The sequence below is a fragment of the Tursiops truncatus genome, chromosome 1 (genome assembly GCF_011762595.2).
Source record: "Tursiops truncatus isolate mTurTru1 chromosome 1, mTurTru1.mat.Y, whole genome shotgun sequence".
Taxonomy (NCBI): domain Eukaryota; kingdom Metazoa; phylum Chordata; class Mammalia; order Artiodactyla; family Delphinidae; genus Tursiops; species Tursiops truncatus.
In genome coordinates this window covers 75,259,556-75,276,731 of record NC_047034.1, presented here as the reverse complement: position 1 = coordinate 75,276,731, position 17,176 = coordinate 75,259,556, and the positions used below count along the sequence as shown (strand labels likewise).

The 17,176-nt window shown below is 42.0% G+C and overlaps 1 protein-coding gene across 3 annotated transcripts in view; it reads left to right on the top strand.

The window, feature by feature from the left end:
- Positions 1 to 3,519: 3,519 nt before the first annotated feature.
- The window catches only part of PIP5K1A (phosphatidylinositol-4-phosphate 5-kinase type 1 alpha), a 45,572-nt gene continuing 31,915 nt past the window's right edge, over positions 3,520 to 17,176 (top strand). For 2 of the 3 annotated variants that reach the window (XM_019919642.3, XM_019919641.3), the window contains exon 1: positions 3,520 to 3,968. In XM_019919642.3, the coding sequence (XP_019775201.1) occupies positions 3,887 to 3,968 (82 nt within the window). In that variant the 5' untranslated portion in view covers positions 3,520 to 3,886. The remainder of the gene's footprint in view (positions 3,969 to 17,176) is intronic. The other variant, XM_019919640.3, reaches the window with a different exon arrangement.

Here is a 17,176-nt window from a genome sequence, read left to right as displayed (position 1 = left end):
CACCAGCGAAGTCCCTAGGTGATAATTATTCACATGGCATTCAAGGTCCTTCATAATTTAGCCTCTCCCTGCCTTTCATAGCCTCAACTCCTGCCACATCATCCTATTCTAGCATCATTTCCCTGACACCAATTCACTGTCATGCCTCCATGCTTTTCCTTCTCCTTAAAATCTCTTTTCTTTCTTGTCTATCTGGAAAAATTCCAATTCTATACGACAGTGGAGTCTTCTCAACACCGATTCCTCTCTTCCCAGTCACAGCTCCTATAACGCTTGGGATCATGCCTCCTAAATCCTCGGGAATAGTTCCAATCTCAAATAGTTTGTGGTATTATCAAGAATGTATCGGTACTTCCCTGGTGGTCCAGTGGCTAAGTCTCCACGCTCCCAAGGCAGGGAGCCTGGGGTTCGATCCCTGGTCAGGGAACTAGATACCACATGCCGCAACTAAGAGCCCACACGCGGCAACGAAGATCCTGCGTACCGCAACTAAGACCTGAGGCAGACAAATAAAATATAAATAAATAAATATTAAAAAAAAGAATGTATCAAAATAACGCCATTCACAGCAGCATGGATGGACCTAGAGATTGTCATATAGAGTGAAGTCAGAAAAAGAAAAACAAATATGGTATAATATCACTTATATGTGGAATCTAGAAAAATGATACAGATGAACTTATTTGCAAAGTAGAAATAGAGTCACAGATGTAGCAAACAAACTTATGGTTACCAAGGAGGGAAGGAGGGAAGTGGGATGAATTGGGAGACTGGGATTGACATATATACACTACTATACATAAAATAGATAACTAATGAGAACCTATGTATAGCACAGGGAACTCTACTCAGTGCTCTGTGGTGACCTAAATGGGAAGGAAATCTAAAAAAGAGTGGATATATGTATGTGTATAACCGATTCACTTTGCTGTACAGCAGAAACTAACACAACATTGTAAAGCAAATATACTCCAGTAAAAATTAATTTAAAAAAAGAGTGTATGGGGCTTCCCTGGTGGCGCAGTGGTTGAGAGTCCGCCTGCCGATGTAGGGGACACGGATTCGTGCCCCGGTCCAGGAGGATCCCACATGCCGCGGAGCGGCTAGGCCCGTGAGCCATGGCCGCTAAGCCTGTGCTCCGCGACGGGAGAGGCCACAACAGTGAGAGGCCCGCGTACCGCAAAAAAAAAAAAAAAGAGTGTATCAACTTCTCTTCCCATTTTTTATTCTGAAAATATGGTTTTCAAAACACAGTATTTGTGCATACTCTGTGATGGCACCTATTATGTTTTATTCTGATCATTTCTGTGTCTGTCTTTGTCATTAGTCTGTGATCTTTTTGAGGCCAGGGACTTTATCTTCATCTGTGTATACCAGGAATTCCCATAGTGCCTAGGATGTAGTTGAGGCTAAATAATGCTAATTCAATGAATGAATGAAATAATGACTAATTGAGTGAATAAGATACCCATCCTCTTACTTTGCCTCTATGTTGACCTAGCCACTCCATTTTGACGTTAGGAACTGTCCTAAGACATGAAGGTCACTTTAGTAAGGCTGTGTGTGTTTGTGTGTGTCTGTGTATACACTATTTCCTTCAAGTCTGTATGTGTGGCTCTATTTTGAGATCACCAGATTGCCACCCCCCTTTCTAAAGGATATATTGGTGAATTCCCTTTTGCATATCCTTGGGGACACCAAGCCAATGTGTCCTGTTCTGCCCCTGCTTCCACACCCTGCCACGTCACCCCAGTACTGCTATGCCAGGAATGTTACTGGGGTAGAGTGGCTCTATGACTCAGAGGCCACGCCAGGGATTGACTGGGAGTGGAGGCAAAGACAAGGTTTTGGGGAAAATATGGAAAACACCCCTAGCCCCACTTTTTGAATTCTGCCCTCATCCATTCATATATTCAGGAGCATGTACTGGGCACTTCTCTGTGCCAGGCACTATTCTAGATGTCTGAGATATAAAAATGGATAAGATGTAATCTTTGCCCTGGAATGTTCACAGTCTTATGAGGGAGACGAACAAGCAAACAGACTGACATAATACAAGGTGGTAAGAGTAATAGTAGCTATTTTCTGGTACGTAAAGGAGAAACAAAAACCCCTAAGAAGCTACAAAACAGGGGTCTCTTCTTTCAGGAGGGCTGAAATCTAATTCATAGATCAAATCCGAGGGAGAAGATCCCCCTGTTGACTTACCGCCTTGGTAAGTCAGGGTTTTATTGGTCTATTTCCAATTTTAAAATCAGAATCATAAAATACTTCAATGTAACACAATCCCACTGCTATGGAATTATAAGTGGTAATACAAGCATTTGAAGTTTGTCTATCTTCAGTACCTAAAGGAAGATGAATAACCCAGCAGGTGGCAGCAGGGAAACAATTATTTTAGATCTTGATGACGCAGGGGGTAGAAGGCAGAGGTAAATGCTTGGAGATATTTTCTGGACGTTCAGGTCCTATGTTCTCTTTCGAAGACCCAGAAGACATCCGGATAGAGGATAACCAGGCCCATGTTGGGGGCTGCAATACCTAGGATTTTTCCTCCATTCCTCTTCATTTATTCATTCCACGAATAATTATTGAGCCCCTACTAAGTACAGACTTACGTCATGGGAGGAGCTGGAGATACAAGGGTGAAACACAGTCCTTGCTCTCTAGCAGCTTACAGTCTGTTCAGAGATAGTCAGGTCTTCATATCCCCAACGGGGTTCATAATCTCCAGGGTATTTTGTTAAAATTGAGCGGGGTTAGTACGAAGACGAGACTAGAATGGGGAATTTCTCTGAGTCTCCATGCCCTTTGGAGCATAGGTAACTGAGAGAGACTAAGGGCCTGGATCACAGGAAGATTGTGTTAGGTTTCTGATCGCCTTCCGTTGCCCTTTTGGACAGCTCTTTATTCCTATCCATTTATCAAATAAATGGACATTATTCGTTCATTTATCAAATATTTACTCAACTCAATCACTGTGCCCAGTATTGCGTTTGAGGCAAAGTGTAGATCTGTTTCGAATGTCATTCAGAGGAAGGCAAGACATGCACGCATGTTAAACTAAATGGTAAACAAGGCAGTAAAGCCGGAAGAATACTTGGTGGAATGTGTTTTGTGATATTCGACTGTTTAACGTCTTTGACTTGACACCGGCGCTTCTATCGGGAGTTCTTCCTGGGCTGTGAACTGAAAGGGTCAGCCCCGCGTACTCAGATCCCCTGCTCAGACTTCGCAACCTAGTCTCTTCAAAGAGTCGAACGTAGATTGACTCACCGAGGCACCGTAGATAGGGGCGCGCCGTCTTCGACCCTTGGATTTGTTAGGGCGCGAGGGACCCGCGTCATGTGACCAGGATCAGCCTCCTGATTGGCTTGATTTCTCTGGGGCCCTCCCTCCTCCCCTATTGGATGGGATGGGCCGCGGAGAAGGTTGGGCGCATGCGCGATGCCTGAATTGCTTTGGCCACCGGGAGTGGAGCGGTGGGGTTGGGCGATAAACTGGCTGTGGCTAGGGAGGAGGGGGAGGGGCCACTCGCTCCGCTGGGACTTCTCACTCTCCACCTTGTTCTTTTAGGTGTGGTTTGGTCCGGACGCGGGGTCCCGGCAGCTGGCTTGAGCTTCCTCTGTTGTGAAGGGGGAAAGTAGCTCCCGCGGAAAGCGGTTAAAGTTGCGGAGAGGGTGCGAGACGAGAGTTCTCCCCCGTGCCCGCCGAATGGTGCGGCCCTGAGTTGGTCCCGGAGCCGGCGCGACGTATCTGAGAGAGGGGGCGGGGAGGCGGCCCGGAGAACGCGGGTTCTGTGAAGAGACGTGGGGAAGATTCGACTCCGAGAAGAGGAAGAGGATTCAAAAGGAGCGAGGCCGCTGAGGGGGAGGGGGCTGCCAAGATGGCGTCGGCCTCCTCTGGGTCGTCGGCGGTTGGGTTTTCATCCGCGGATTCCGGGGTCCCTCCCTGCACCTCGTCTTCAGGTAATCAGGGCGGAGCGTGGGCTGGGGGCTGTTGACAGCTGTGCGATGGGGGGAAGAGCGAGACCCAGGAAGGGCACCTGTAGTTGGGGATGTCCGAGTCGTTGCCGGTAAGGAGGACAGAGGACTAGGCTTTTCTAGCTTTCTGAGCTGGCAGGGGGAGTGTGAGGAAAGGATGGATTTGACTGAGAAAAGGGAAGCTGTCAGGAACATTGGCTGGCTTCGAGGAGACCGGGTTGAGGGCTTTGAAGGAGTAGGGTCAGGAAGGGATGGAGATTGACGGTGGGGGTAGGAAGGCAACAGAAAGGGAACCGAAGGGAGTAGAGAAAAGTAGAGTAAATGGAGGCTTCGTAAGTAGGGAGGAATTACGTAGTGTGAGAGGCAGGTAGAATCCAAGTTAATTGCGGGATTAATTGGATGAAACTGTGGAAGAGAAGCCATGGGACTTAAAAGGTATGGAAGCGTTATGGGACGCTTTCCATTGCTGGGGAGTTAGGGAATTGTGGATTTTGTTGGGGGTGGGAGTTATTGGAGCCGTCTTTTTAGTCACACCTTCTCCTAATGCGTCATTCCTTCTCACTTCGTGCCCCCCGCCCCCAAACACGCGTGCGCTCGCACAGATAAACGTACAATTTTATCGAACATTCTCCTTTGGAGACCCCCATCTCTAGACTGCCCAACTTTGGGAAGGAATGAGAGGTTTTGAAGAAAACCTTAGGAATGTGGGAAATCAGGGCTAAAAGACCCTGAAAACAGATGGAGAAGGCGGAACGGTGGCGTCTCGAATTGCAGTAAAGGTTGAGGGAGGTGATGCTGGGAATTAGGCCTGAGAAGGATGGGGTGGGGGTGGCTCTCAGTGCTGTGGCGAATATTGCATAATAGGAAATGGACTGGAGGAATGATTAGGCACGACATTGGCACTTGGAGAAGGGAGCCAGGGAATATAGCTCAAAGTGGTTAGAAACTATTGAAGATTGAGGAGGGCTGAGAAGCCCACAAGAAAAGCAACAGATTGTGTGTAGGAGGGAAAATGTGTGGTGTTGGGGTTTGTGTGTGTGTGGGGGGGGGTAGTTTGAGTCAGAAACTGTTGTAGAGCTTCCATCAGAAATGTCTGGGGTTCCACAGTGACTGTTGCCACTACACTGTGGACGGGAGAGGCTGCCACATGATGGATGCTTTACCTGAGACATTGACATTTCCTTAGGCCTGGGATTGCATCCTTCCCATTTTGAGTTGACTAAATAGAGGGTTCCACCTTTCATATTCCAGTTCAGATGAGCAAATACTTGGTCACAAATATCTTTTTCCAAACTGCAGTTTTATTTATGTACATCTATTTTTAGTTTCTTGAGAGGTGATTTTTACCTTTCCTGTAAAGGATTAGCAGGCCAGAACAACTCATGTTGCATTCTAAATGTGAAGAAGGATAAAGTTAAAATGACAGTGTTTTTAATACAGTAGCTCCTCAATTTAAAGCCTCTTCTCCCGCTCCCCCAGTGCTGAAAGAAGAATGGTTGTGTACAGTCGTTAAGCAGACTTAACTATCAAATCAGGTATTAGAAACCAGGTTGATCTTTTTTTTTTTTAATTAATTTATTTTTTATTTTCGGCTGCCTTGGGTCTTTGTTGCTGCGCTCGGGCTTTCTCTAGTTGCGGCCAGCGGGGGCTAGTCTTCGTTGCAGTGCCCGGGCTTCTCATTGCGGTGGCTTCTCTTGTTGCGGAGCACGGGCTCTAGGCGCACGGGCTTCGGTAGTTGTGGCTCCTGGGCTCTAGAGCGCAGACTCAGTAGTTGTGGCACACGGGCTTAGTTGCTTCGCGGCATGTGGGATCTTCCTGGACCAGGGCTCGAACCCTTGTCCCCTGCATTGGCAGGCGGATTCTTAATCACTGCGCCACCAGGGAAGTCCTACTATCTATTTAAGATGTCACTATTTGATATTTTTGTATGTTTTTATATTTTCTGCCAGATCCGAGGACTAGCAAGATGTAATCCAGATTGAATAAATGTTTTTTGCTATTGTGTTTTCACCAGAAAATCAAATATCAGATTTTAGTGGATATTACAGCTCCTTGGCTTTACTGTGTTCATATGTGAAGTCAAGATATATAAAAATGGCTAAAAATAAATAGCTTAGATTCCTTTTTTTACTTTCGCTTCTTAACACCGTCCTTTTCTGCTTCTTTGGCAAATACTGAAATGGATTAAGAAATTAAGAAAAATGCTCATAAATATTTCTGAAAACATGGGATTATCTGTGTGCAGATAAGCATTGTTGACTTTTTGTTGTATCTGCATGTTCACTTAGGTTTTGGCTTACTGAATTTAATTTAATAGAATATTTCATTTCAGGGATATGTTTTTGAAGAGGATGTTTGATTCTGATGCAAAAAAAGCTACTGAGAATGTGTTTTATTTGTGATTGGAGGGGAGTGGTGCTCTGTCGGGATGGTACCAGGGGAATTAAAACATTGGCAGGAATAAACAATGGTTTATGATTTCCTAAATTGTTAAAGGCTAGCTTTGTAGAAATTCAAGGTAGGACTGTGTGTGTTTGTGTTTTAATCATCCTAAAACCAAGTTACTGTCCTTAGGTGTTTAGCTGAACTCAAATATTGGTGAAACTGAAATCCTAAAGGCAAGATTCTCTGGCAGTGTTGAAAGTGGATACAAAATAAGAATGTCAGGATTCAGGGACAGATTGATGTTTTAGATAAGTCACTCATAACCTTTGGAGGCTCAAAATCTTTTGGCATTCAAATTAGGAAGGACAGGTAATTTAGAACGGTTGTTCCCTGCCAGTATTAAACCCCTGTCTATATTATTTCACTATTAAGTGAGAGCTGGTCTTTTAAGCTGCTGACAAGTGAAATACAGAAGGTAGAGCAAAGCATTCGCTCTGAGAGATATGTGAGAGATGTCTGAGAGATCTTTTCCCATTGGAGTGATTACCATGTTTGGATTTGTGGGAGGGAGGCAATTATAAATGAATATCAGTTTACAGCAGCCATTATCATGTGCTTGTTCTTAAACTTTGGTTAAGAAAAGGTGATGCAGTTTGCTGTCTGCTGTTGCATGTGTTAAAGGAAATGTATTCCCTCTCTTCCTTTCCCTCCTATCCTCATTATTTGGACAGTGGCACCACTTAAAAAATAAAATCAGCCCTGATAAGGTGCTGTTGACAGTGCGACCATCTGTCACACCAGTGTAGGAGAGCCCCCTGTCTGCAATTTGACTAGTCCTCAAGAGTTTGAAATTCAGCCACTGAGTCCCCTTTTTACCACCAGGAAGGGAGTGAAGAGTTTCTGTTTTGGAGACTTGATTTGAAGTTAGTGGAGGAGTTAAAAAGTAAAGTTAGAGTGTTGAGGTGTCCTTTGCTCCCCTGAAATAAGAGCTGTGTGATAAAATCATGTGTGACTCCCCTAAGAAAAAGCACTTGAAACCTTAGAAGATCATGAACCTATAGCTCCTTTTGCTTCAGACCAGAACATTTCTGAAATTGTCACACATCACCAAATGATTTTATCATGAGCACAAATAAATGATTTGGAGGTAACTTTTACAGCTCCTTTCCTGACTTTCCCTTAACTAGTGAGGGAGACCCTGGAAGACACAGGAGAGAAGATTTTTGCTTGGAACTTTTGTAGTAGAGCCAGTCTTATCAGTCCTTGATTCTGGTGGCTTTGTTCTTCTCAGCAGAGCTCCACAAGTAAATAAATGTATGCTGTAATCTGATAACTCCAAATGGTAGGGGTTTTTTGTCTGTGTTCTTTGGTACAGTGTAGGCCATTTGCAGACTGATCTCTTTCCTTTCAATTCTTCCATACTAGTGAAAAATAAAGCAACTTAAGCCACTTTATTGGAGTGAGAAACTGAAATTTGGAAAGGTAAAGATAAAACAGAATGCCATGTAGGCAGAATATCACCAGGTTCCGTTTTGATTGGTATTTTATAAGTAGGGAGAGATTTTTCTTTTTGCTTTCTCTGCAGAGGGTTTACACCCACCTACCCCCTCCTTTTTTCTTTTGTCCCCTTGGTAGTTTCTGCCGGAAAACTGACATTAGAATGTCATTGTTTTTAATTATCCATTTATTTCTGCCATGGCTGCTCAAGCCCACTGTCAATTATATAGACTTATTAGGTATCCAGTATCTGATATTAATTGGTAATGTGTACTTATAAGTTAGCTTTGAATATCAAAATACATACTATGTTTTGTTTGTTAATTTCTGTGTGCTGTTCTGGTTTGATATAAAACTGTTCTGATTAATAACTTTGCTTAAATATGTGCTAGCTACTAGCTGTTAAATATTTTATCAGTCTATTTTTCTTTGATAATAAATAATGGAAACTATAGCCTGTGAAGTGAACAACAGCGATAACACCAGGCCAAATTCAGAACTGGGGAGAAGGAAAGTGTGTGGGGGTATTTTGTCCATTAAACTGGATATTTTCTTTCCTAGAATTTTGGGATATCCTTACTTGACATGAAGAAAGCAAAAAGACCAAAGTTGTCAGTTTCTTCTCTCTCCTTTTTACTGGGTGTATCCTCTTGATCAAGGATACAAGTATGCTTCAGGAAGTATGCTGTTTCTGATAGCTCAACAGAGAGAATTTCTGTTTCTCTGTGTTCCAAACCCCAGCCCATCATTCAGTCTCAAAGAGAGAGTGTTTGGACTGATGGTGTTTCCTAGAGGAAACCCCTTCCTAGTTCATTTCCCCTGTTGCCCTTCACTTCTCCACCCTTTCCTATCAAAAGAGAACATTGTTTAGTTTGTACATATGTGTTGGTTCTGTTTCATTCATATCTCCTATGAGCTTCTGTTGTTTCTTTTACTGTTGTTTTGTTTGAAATGAACTTTTTTCCCTCAACGCCTCCATCTTTTTAAACTTCGTTACTGATCATTTTTCTTTCTCCTCCTGTGAAATTAGTCTGTTTGTTTTTAATGGCTGTATACAATATGTATTAATTTTTAAATATCTGATTCCCAAAAAGTCACCTAATTGTTGGAGTCTGAAGAAGACTGGTAAAAAGAGAGAGAAGGGCAGATTCCTTGTAGGGAGTTCCATATATCTTATTATTTGCCTTGTGTACTAAACTGAGCAATATGGAGTTAACCAAGAATAAGCACTATCCCAAAGGATCAGTAATGTTGATGGGGAGTGGGCAAAGGGAAGTTACAGGAAGAGAATGGGAAGAGGTTTTTTTTTTTTATTTTAAGGATATATAAATAGCTTAGAGTATATTAACTTTTCTGTGCACAGTGTAGGTAAACATCCCTGGTAAACTCCAAGTTGTCATTGACAAGAACCTGTATAAAAGGGATGGCAGAGAAGGAACTTGGCCGTATCTCTTATTTTCTTGCATTAGTATCTGGGAGGTGATTGAAGTGCATTGTTGAGGTAATTTATGCTCGTTATGATATCATTTAAGTTACTTTCTCGGCTCAAATATGTACATTCTAAGCCAGCAATATCCACTGCTTTTTTTCAAGATAGATAGAACCAGGTTTGGAAATAGAATTGGGAGGTGGTGATCTGCCAGAAATCTCAACTGCTTCTTCGCTGTGGGTTGGCTTATCCAGGAGACTCGGGTCTTTTAAAGAAGGACTCAGATTTTTTCACAAATTTCAATCAAAAATTTACTGCTAAGAGATACATATTTGAGGCCTGAGAACCATGAAATTTGGCTTATAGAACTAGAAGCAAAAATTACCACTAGGGCTTCCCTGGTAGTGCAGTGGTTATGAATCGCCTTCTAGTGCAGGGGACCCGGGTTCTAGCCCTGGTCCGGGAAGATCCCACATGCCACGGAGCAACTAAGCCCGTGCGCCACAACTACTGAGCCTGCGCTCTAGAGCCCGCGAGCCCCAACTACTGGGCCTGCGTGCCATAACTACTGAAGCCTGTGCACCTAGAGCCCGTGCTCTGCAACAAGCACTGCAATGCGAAGCCCACGCACCACAATGAACAGTAGCCCACACAGTAGCACCACAACTAGAGAAAGCCCGCATGCAGCAACAAAGACCCAACGCAGCCAAAAATAAATAAATTAAAAAAAAATTATCACTAGAGGGAAGTGTAGAGATACTTTAATTTAACACTCTCATTTTACAAATTAGGAAAGTGAGATTCAAAGACATTGTTAATAGTGGCAAAGACTTTGCATAAAGTCTGTATGTTGTCAAGATGGGTCTTAATAAATTTGCAGCTCATTCCTTGCTACTTACTTAGTTGGCTCTTAGCTGACCAGGTTGGCTCTCAGCTGACCCCAGGACTGGTAGATCAAACTGCTTTTGAGCTTTTGTTTCTAAGAGCATCCTTGCCTTTCTCATTTTTTCTAGAAGATCCTTAGGAAAAACTGACACCTGCTAGGAAACAAAATTTAGCTCTTCTCTAAGATGTGGCTTGGTTTTCTTAATTGGCTTGGTTTAGTTCTTATTGAGGGCATAGTAATAGTGCCTTTTTAAAATTTCCTTTTAACACTATCTCTTAGAGCTTTGTGCTCAGCAGTACTTCTCATTAGGTAGGCTGACACGTCAGACATATTTGTGAGTATTTTCATTTGGATAATATATTATGCCTCCTACATGCAGTGGTATAATTAAAATTCAGTATTTCAAGTTAAAGAGGACCAGAGAGCTTGTTTGAGATAGTCCAGCAAACAACTGGGCTGATGGCTTTTGTTTTTTTGTGCAGGTTTTTGCTTTTGCTCTTTTTTTTTTTCTTTTGAAATCTCTGGCTCTCAATATTATCAACCAAGAGACCCTCTAAGAATTAGCATTTTGCTTCCAAAAAGCCTGCTTGTCTCTTTCTGCTTTATGTAGGAATTACTGACACATTTTTGTAGTAGTATTCGTAGGTCTCTGGAATTGCTTCTCTATGACCTGTTCGGGCAAAACTCGTCTGAGCAATGCACATCCGGCCAACTTCTAGCCTCCCGAAATTATATGAGTACTTCAAACATTGAAGTCAGTCACAGACTGCCTCTTAGTTTCTCATCTGGTAGATGATGTCATCTCATCTCCATCGGAAATGCTTCTGCTCTGAAAGCACTGGGAGAGGCTCTGGTATTAAGGCCAACTCTGTTTTGTTCCACACACTGAGAGCAGGGCGGGGGAGGGGAACAACAACTCATATTTTGGAGCTATTTACTGTCTGAAAATATCTTTGTTTCAATTATCTCCTCTTTTAAGGCCTTGGGTACCTTTTTCATCACAAACACAATTTAGGGTGGGGCCAAGGACAAAAATGGAGTGCTTCCTTGAGATCAGTACAGAGTTACTCAGAAAAATTTTCTGTGACATGGTATGATGATTCAACTTTGTATTTTAGCAGGAATTGATTGGGTTGTTTCCACTTAGGCACTTGACTTGGCTAGTTCAGCTGTTGTGAAATTACTTAGTAACATTAAAGATTTCTCAGCTAATTTTCATAATTTTGAGGCTCGATCTTTATTTTTCAAGTATCCAGGAGATCTGCTGAAATTAGGTATACATGTTTTATAGGAGAAAATTGATATTCTGAAGGATATGAAAGGTAAATTCTTCAGAGAGAACCTCTTATCCTATGTGCTGATATAGGTTTGTTTCAGGTTGTATAGGCATCTCAAAGTAATAATTAATAAAGAATGGGAGGGAGTGTATAGGAGTCATGCTTATTTGTGGCTTGGAATTGTCAGCAGCTTTCTAGACATCTTTTCACATTTTTCCTCTATCTCTGCAGCATCATAATATGTTGTAATGAGCTTGAGTTAATGTGTGGGGAGGGGATTGATGGTGGTATGTGTGGGACTGTTGAGCACTAGTTTACTGGGAAAAATGGTTATAAAACAAAGATAATAAAGCCATTCCCGTGTATCTCTTTCCTTTAATTGTTAAATTATCTAATTATTTGTTACAGAAAATTTATATAGATAAGGAAAAATAGAAACTTAAACTTACAATATCAACTTAATCCCACTATCCAGTATAGTCGTATTTTAACATTCTGGTATATACTCTTTTGGACGTTTTCTATGTATATAAATACATGTGACTTTATAGGTAAGTGTTTTAGAAAAATATTGCATTATGTAATTTTTTACCTTTTTCCATTCAGCAATTTATTGTGACATCCTATCCATAAAAATAATGGATTTTATCCTACACATAAAAATAATGGTTGTATACTAGTCCATTTTATGACTGCACTACAACTTATGTCACCTATATTGTTCATTTAGATTCTTTCCCATTATATCTACCCAATTATAGTTATTATGTACAATGCTACAATAAATATCTTTGTATATATGTCTTTGTCCACTTGACTATTTCCTTAGGATAAATTCTCACTTCTGGGACAAATGGTACATATTTGTTTTTAAGGCTTTTTGCTAGATATTACCAAATTGCCCTCACAAGTGGAAGACCGTCAAATAAAATGTATACACAGTCTTTTTTAAAAGGATAGAAGCCTGCATGCAAGGAGCTTTATACCTGAAATTTTTTGGCCTATCTGAAATCACTCCAGTGTGAAATTGTTTGGGTTGCAAGTTTTGTGATCACTCCTGGAATTTTTCTTTTTTTTTTTTCCCTGGAATTTTTCTGCCTGAGCTTCTCCTTCTGTCTCTTTTTTTGACATTTACCTAGAACTGCAGAAAATCATCTAACATTTCCCAGTATGGTACTGGGGGTCATCAGGTCAGGTCCTGTTAATAATTTTAAACTTTAGCATTGTTGCGTGTTTTTTGTTTGTTTGTTTTTTTAATGTGCTTATTCTGCTGTTAAGCAGGTAGAACCCCAGAAGTAAGTGATAATTTTCTGTTTTTCCTCGTTTAGGTTTCAACTTTCTGTGCTGTGGGGTCAACCGTAAGAGAGGTAGAACTGATGTGTATTTGTGCTGAAGAAGCATGAGTCCTTGTAGTTACTAGCAGCCAACTCCTCTTCCCCATAACAATTGCAGACTTTTTTTTAGTAGTAGTGCATGGCCTTCTGAGAAGGCTGTGGATGTCCTGCAAGCATTATTTCACTTTAGCTCCCATTTCCCTCTGTCCTCTCCAAAAAAGATGCTGTCTTAACCCAGAAACTTCTTTTCTCACAGTTCCACAGTATGAAATGAATCCGTTCACTATCTTTTGTCTCCCTCAAAGTCTTCCCATAACTCCATTTCCTTTTGTTTCAGTAAATGAGTCTCTTTTTCTTTTCCCTTTCTGTTGTACCTCTTATTTCCCCTGACCCTTCCCATCCTGTAGATGGGGTTTCATAATTCACAATGATAGTAGTAATAATCGCTAGTATTTATAGAGCATTTATTACATGTTAGGTGCTATACAGGACTTATTTAATTCTCATAACAACCCTATGAAATACATGTTATTATATGTCCATTTTATGGATGAGGTAACCAAGGCCTAGAGCATTTTAACCAACTTGTCCAAAGTTACCTAATTAGTAAATGGTAGATCTAGTATTCAAATCTAGCCAACCTAGGTGTTCTGATTTCAGAGCCCACATTCCTACCCACTATACCTTATTGCTCTCTCACTAATCTGAAAGGCTGTTTGTGAACTAACTTGACTTTAAACCAGGTTAAATATTTGTTGTTCAACAAAAGAATAGTGCAGAAGGGAACTTCCCCTTCTGACTTTAGCTGTCCTAAAAAAGCAACAAAATTCTGAGCTCCTCCATGCATAATATGTGGAGTTATTTTTTTTAATTAATTAATTAATTTATTTTTGCTGTGTTGGGTCTTCGTTTCTGTGTGTGGGGTTTCTCTAGTTGTGGCAAGCGGGGGCCACTCTTCATCGCGGTGCGCGGGCCTCTCACTATCGCGACCTCTCTTGTTGCGGAGCACAGGCTCCAGACGCGCAGGCTCAGTAATTGTGGCTCACGGGCCTAGTTGCTCCGCGGTATATGGGATCCTCCCAGACCAGGGCTCGAACCCGTGTCCCCTGCATTGGCAGGCAGATTCTCAACCACTGCGCCACCAGGGATGCCCTATGTGGAGTTATTGATCATACTTTAAGAAAATATTTTAGAAGTTAAATATGTGGATTTTTGCCAAGGATTGGTGACTGATTCTGCAGTCAATTCCAAGATCACTGAAACAGGAGTGCCCATCAGATGCCCTCTTTTTGTCGTTGCAAATTCAATGATCGTAACCCTTATGCTTTTAATCAGAGCAAGACATGGTTCCACTTACACCAAAAAGAAAACTCCAATCTGAGATGAATTAAAAACTTTTTCTCTCTCTCTCTGCTAAAGTTGTTCATGTCTTATTACAAAGACAAAAAGATACTTTCTACTGCTAGTGAGGACCTTAACATCTGTGAAACTGCTCTTTCAAGTATCAGACTTGAAAGATAGCTTCTGCTCCTCTAGAATACTGGCATTGTCTGATTCAGAACAAGGATAATCTCACTAAAAGAAATGAAAGATACTTTCCTACTGTTTTTGCCAGTGACATTGATGACTGTTGCTGGAGGAAGAGTGTTGTTATTCATTTCATTGAGAGGAACTGAAGGAGGAGATCTCTGCTCTTAATCCTCTTATCAGTGAAAATGGAAGGGAAGGGAATACCTCAAGGGAAGAAAATATATGTTCATGTTGTCCATTAGCAATTCTGAGATTTATTTAGTTTGTAAAAGTATTCTAGTTCCCTTGGTTTCTTGTCCTACCTAGACTCCAAGTGGCCAGGAAATTGTAAACAAAAGATAGATTAGAAGAAAGAGAGTTGAACTGGGGCTTAGGAATATGGATTCCAGTTCTGGCTCTGTCACTGCCTTTGCTCTGTGATTTTGAGCACATCCCTTATGCTCTGTACTTTTACTTATAAATAAGATTAGATTAAAATCTCAAAGGCCCTTGCTGAATGATTTTTTTTCTTAATATAAATTGTTATTGATTTGTTTGCTTGAAAATGGGCAAGTAGGTTCATATGTGGCTGAAGGAACTAAGTTCTCAACTTGTTCTATTTAAAAATCAACTTTCATTTAATGTCTATAAATTTCAGCCAGATTGAACCTGCTTTGGTCAGAATTTTTTAAAAATTCCCAAAGTGAGTACACCCTTGCTCCTCTAGGTCTTTTATTTATTAATATTTTTGGTGAACAACAAGCCAGTCTTTTTTTAGTAAATATGTAATTGAGTACAGTTTTGTACCTTGATCCTTGGTAATGTCCTCTAGGTCTTTTACATTTCCATCTTTCTGCAGAAGAACTAGGACTTGAAATCACCATGGTTGGTTCTATATCATCTATTGAGCCACTCAGAATTAAGTTATTTGAACCATTATTTTTCTGATGCAGCCTATTTGTCATGGCTTTATTTTTTGCTTCCAGTAGAGCAACATTAGCTGGTTGTTTAGAATGCTTCTTGGTCTAGGGCCTGTTAATAAGTAGGAGTTACATAGTCATGAAGGAAACAAACTATGGAAACGTTTTTCCCTGAGGAAGAGGAAATTTAACATTGGAACTCTGCCCTATACTCAGTTTCCCCACCCAAAAAGAGGATGATACATATGGATCGTGGATATGGGGATTATAAGATGATAGTGTATACTTATCAGAGATTTTTCACACAGATGCTAGAAAACAAACTTTCTGTTGAATAACATTCTAGTCTTATCCATAAGGATAAATCTCGTTCTCCTTAAACATTGGCTGGATGGCATTGCTAAGCCGGGTGTTGCCATGCTGAGTTGGTATTCTTTTCTTTTCTCTCTTTTTTTCCCTCACTTTTCCTCCCCCCTCCGTCCACCTCCCCCCTCTTCCTCCATTTCTGCTCCTCCTCTTCCTTCTGAAGAGAGCTTGATTAGGAGATGAACAGGTACAGTGCTGGTGACTCTTCAGTCTCAGTAGGCAGTTTCTCATTGGCAGAGCCTTGGGCCAAATGGTCAAGCCTTAGCAGATGGTACCTGGTTCCCTGAAATATCACTGCTCTTCATTGGGTTTCTTCTGGACCAAGCTGGGTGTTACAGCAACATTGATAAAATTCTCCAGTTATTTTTCTATTCCTGTCCATCTTCTCTGGGAGGTTGGAGCTCTGACCTGTGCCCTAGGGGCAAAACTTCAGACAAGGAAGAGAGTAAGTCTTGGGTCCCAATTCTCCTCCCCGTGTTACTTGTTCTGATTATTATTTAGACCCCAGTATCCATCCAGCTGCTTCAGCTATAGTGTTCTTGGGATTAATCCAAGCTTTGCAGTTGCAGATAGCTAAGTAGTTGGCACCATATTCCACTGAGTGAAGTCCTCCCACCCTCATTCTGGGTACTTTGTAAGGGTGTAGCAGCCCTAGAGCTATGTGTTTGTGTGATAAAACTAGGAAAGGTAGCAAAGTAGAACTTTTTAGGGAGTAAGAAAGCCCCAGACCGGGCTTCCCTGGTGGCGCAGTGGTTGAGAGTCCGCCTGCCGATGCAGCGGACGCAGGTTCGTGCCCCGGTCCGGGAAGATCCCACGTGCTGTGGAGCGGCTGGGCCTGTGAGCCATGGCCACTGAGGCTGTGCGTCTGGAGCCTGTGCTCCGCAACGGGAGAGGCCCGCGTACCACACACACACAAAAAAAAGAAAGCCCCAGACCTACTCTCTGCCTTGAAAATCACTTACCTGCTTTTTTTTCTCCATTGTTTAACTTGGTCCATTGACTCCTTGCATGCAGAAGAGGTTGTGTTCTAGAAGAGACTGTCAGCCTAGGACTGGATGTTGGCTCTTGGTTCTGCCAGCTCCCTCCAAACCCCTTCCTCTGGGGTAAAAGAGGAAGGGATAAGCCAGGTACTGACCAAGAAGTCCAGAATCAGTGTTGTCTTCTCAACTGAAAGCATACTGATTTCCTTATTGAGACTTACTAATTCTACAGTTGCCTGTACACTTGCACAAGGTTATGTTGGGGGGGAGGTGGAGGCTGAGGGTTTGGGGAGGAGCCAAGAACTTTGAGGTGCTAATTAGAATTTCATATAGGTCTAGGTAATTGAACATTAAACCTTCCTGGGGGCCCAGCTTTACTCTTGCATTAGAAATCACATATGGGCGCAGCGGCTCAGTGGTTAAGAATCTGCCCGCCAGTGCAGGGGACACGTGTTCAATCCCTGGTTCAGGAAGATCCCACATGCTGTGGAGCAACTAAGCCTGTGCGCCACAGTTGCTGCGCCTGTGCTCTAGAACCCGCAAGCTACAACTACTGAGCCTGTGTGCCACAACTGCTGAAGCCTGCGTGCCTAGAGCCTGTGCTCCGCAA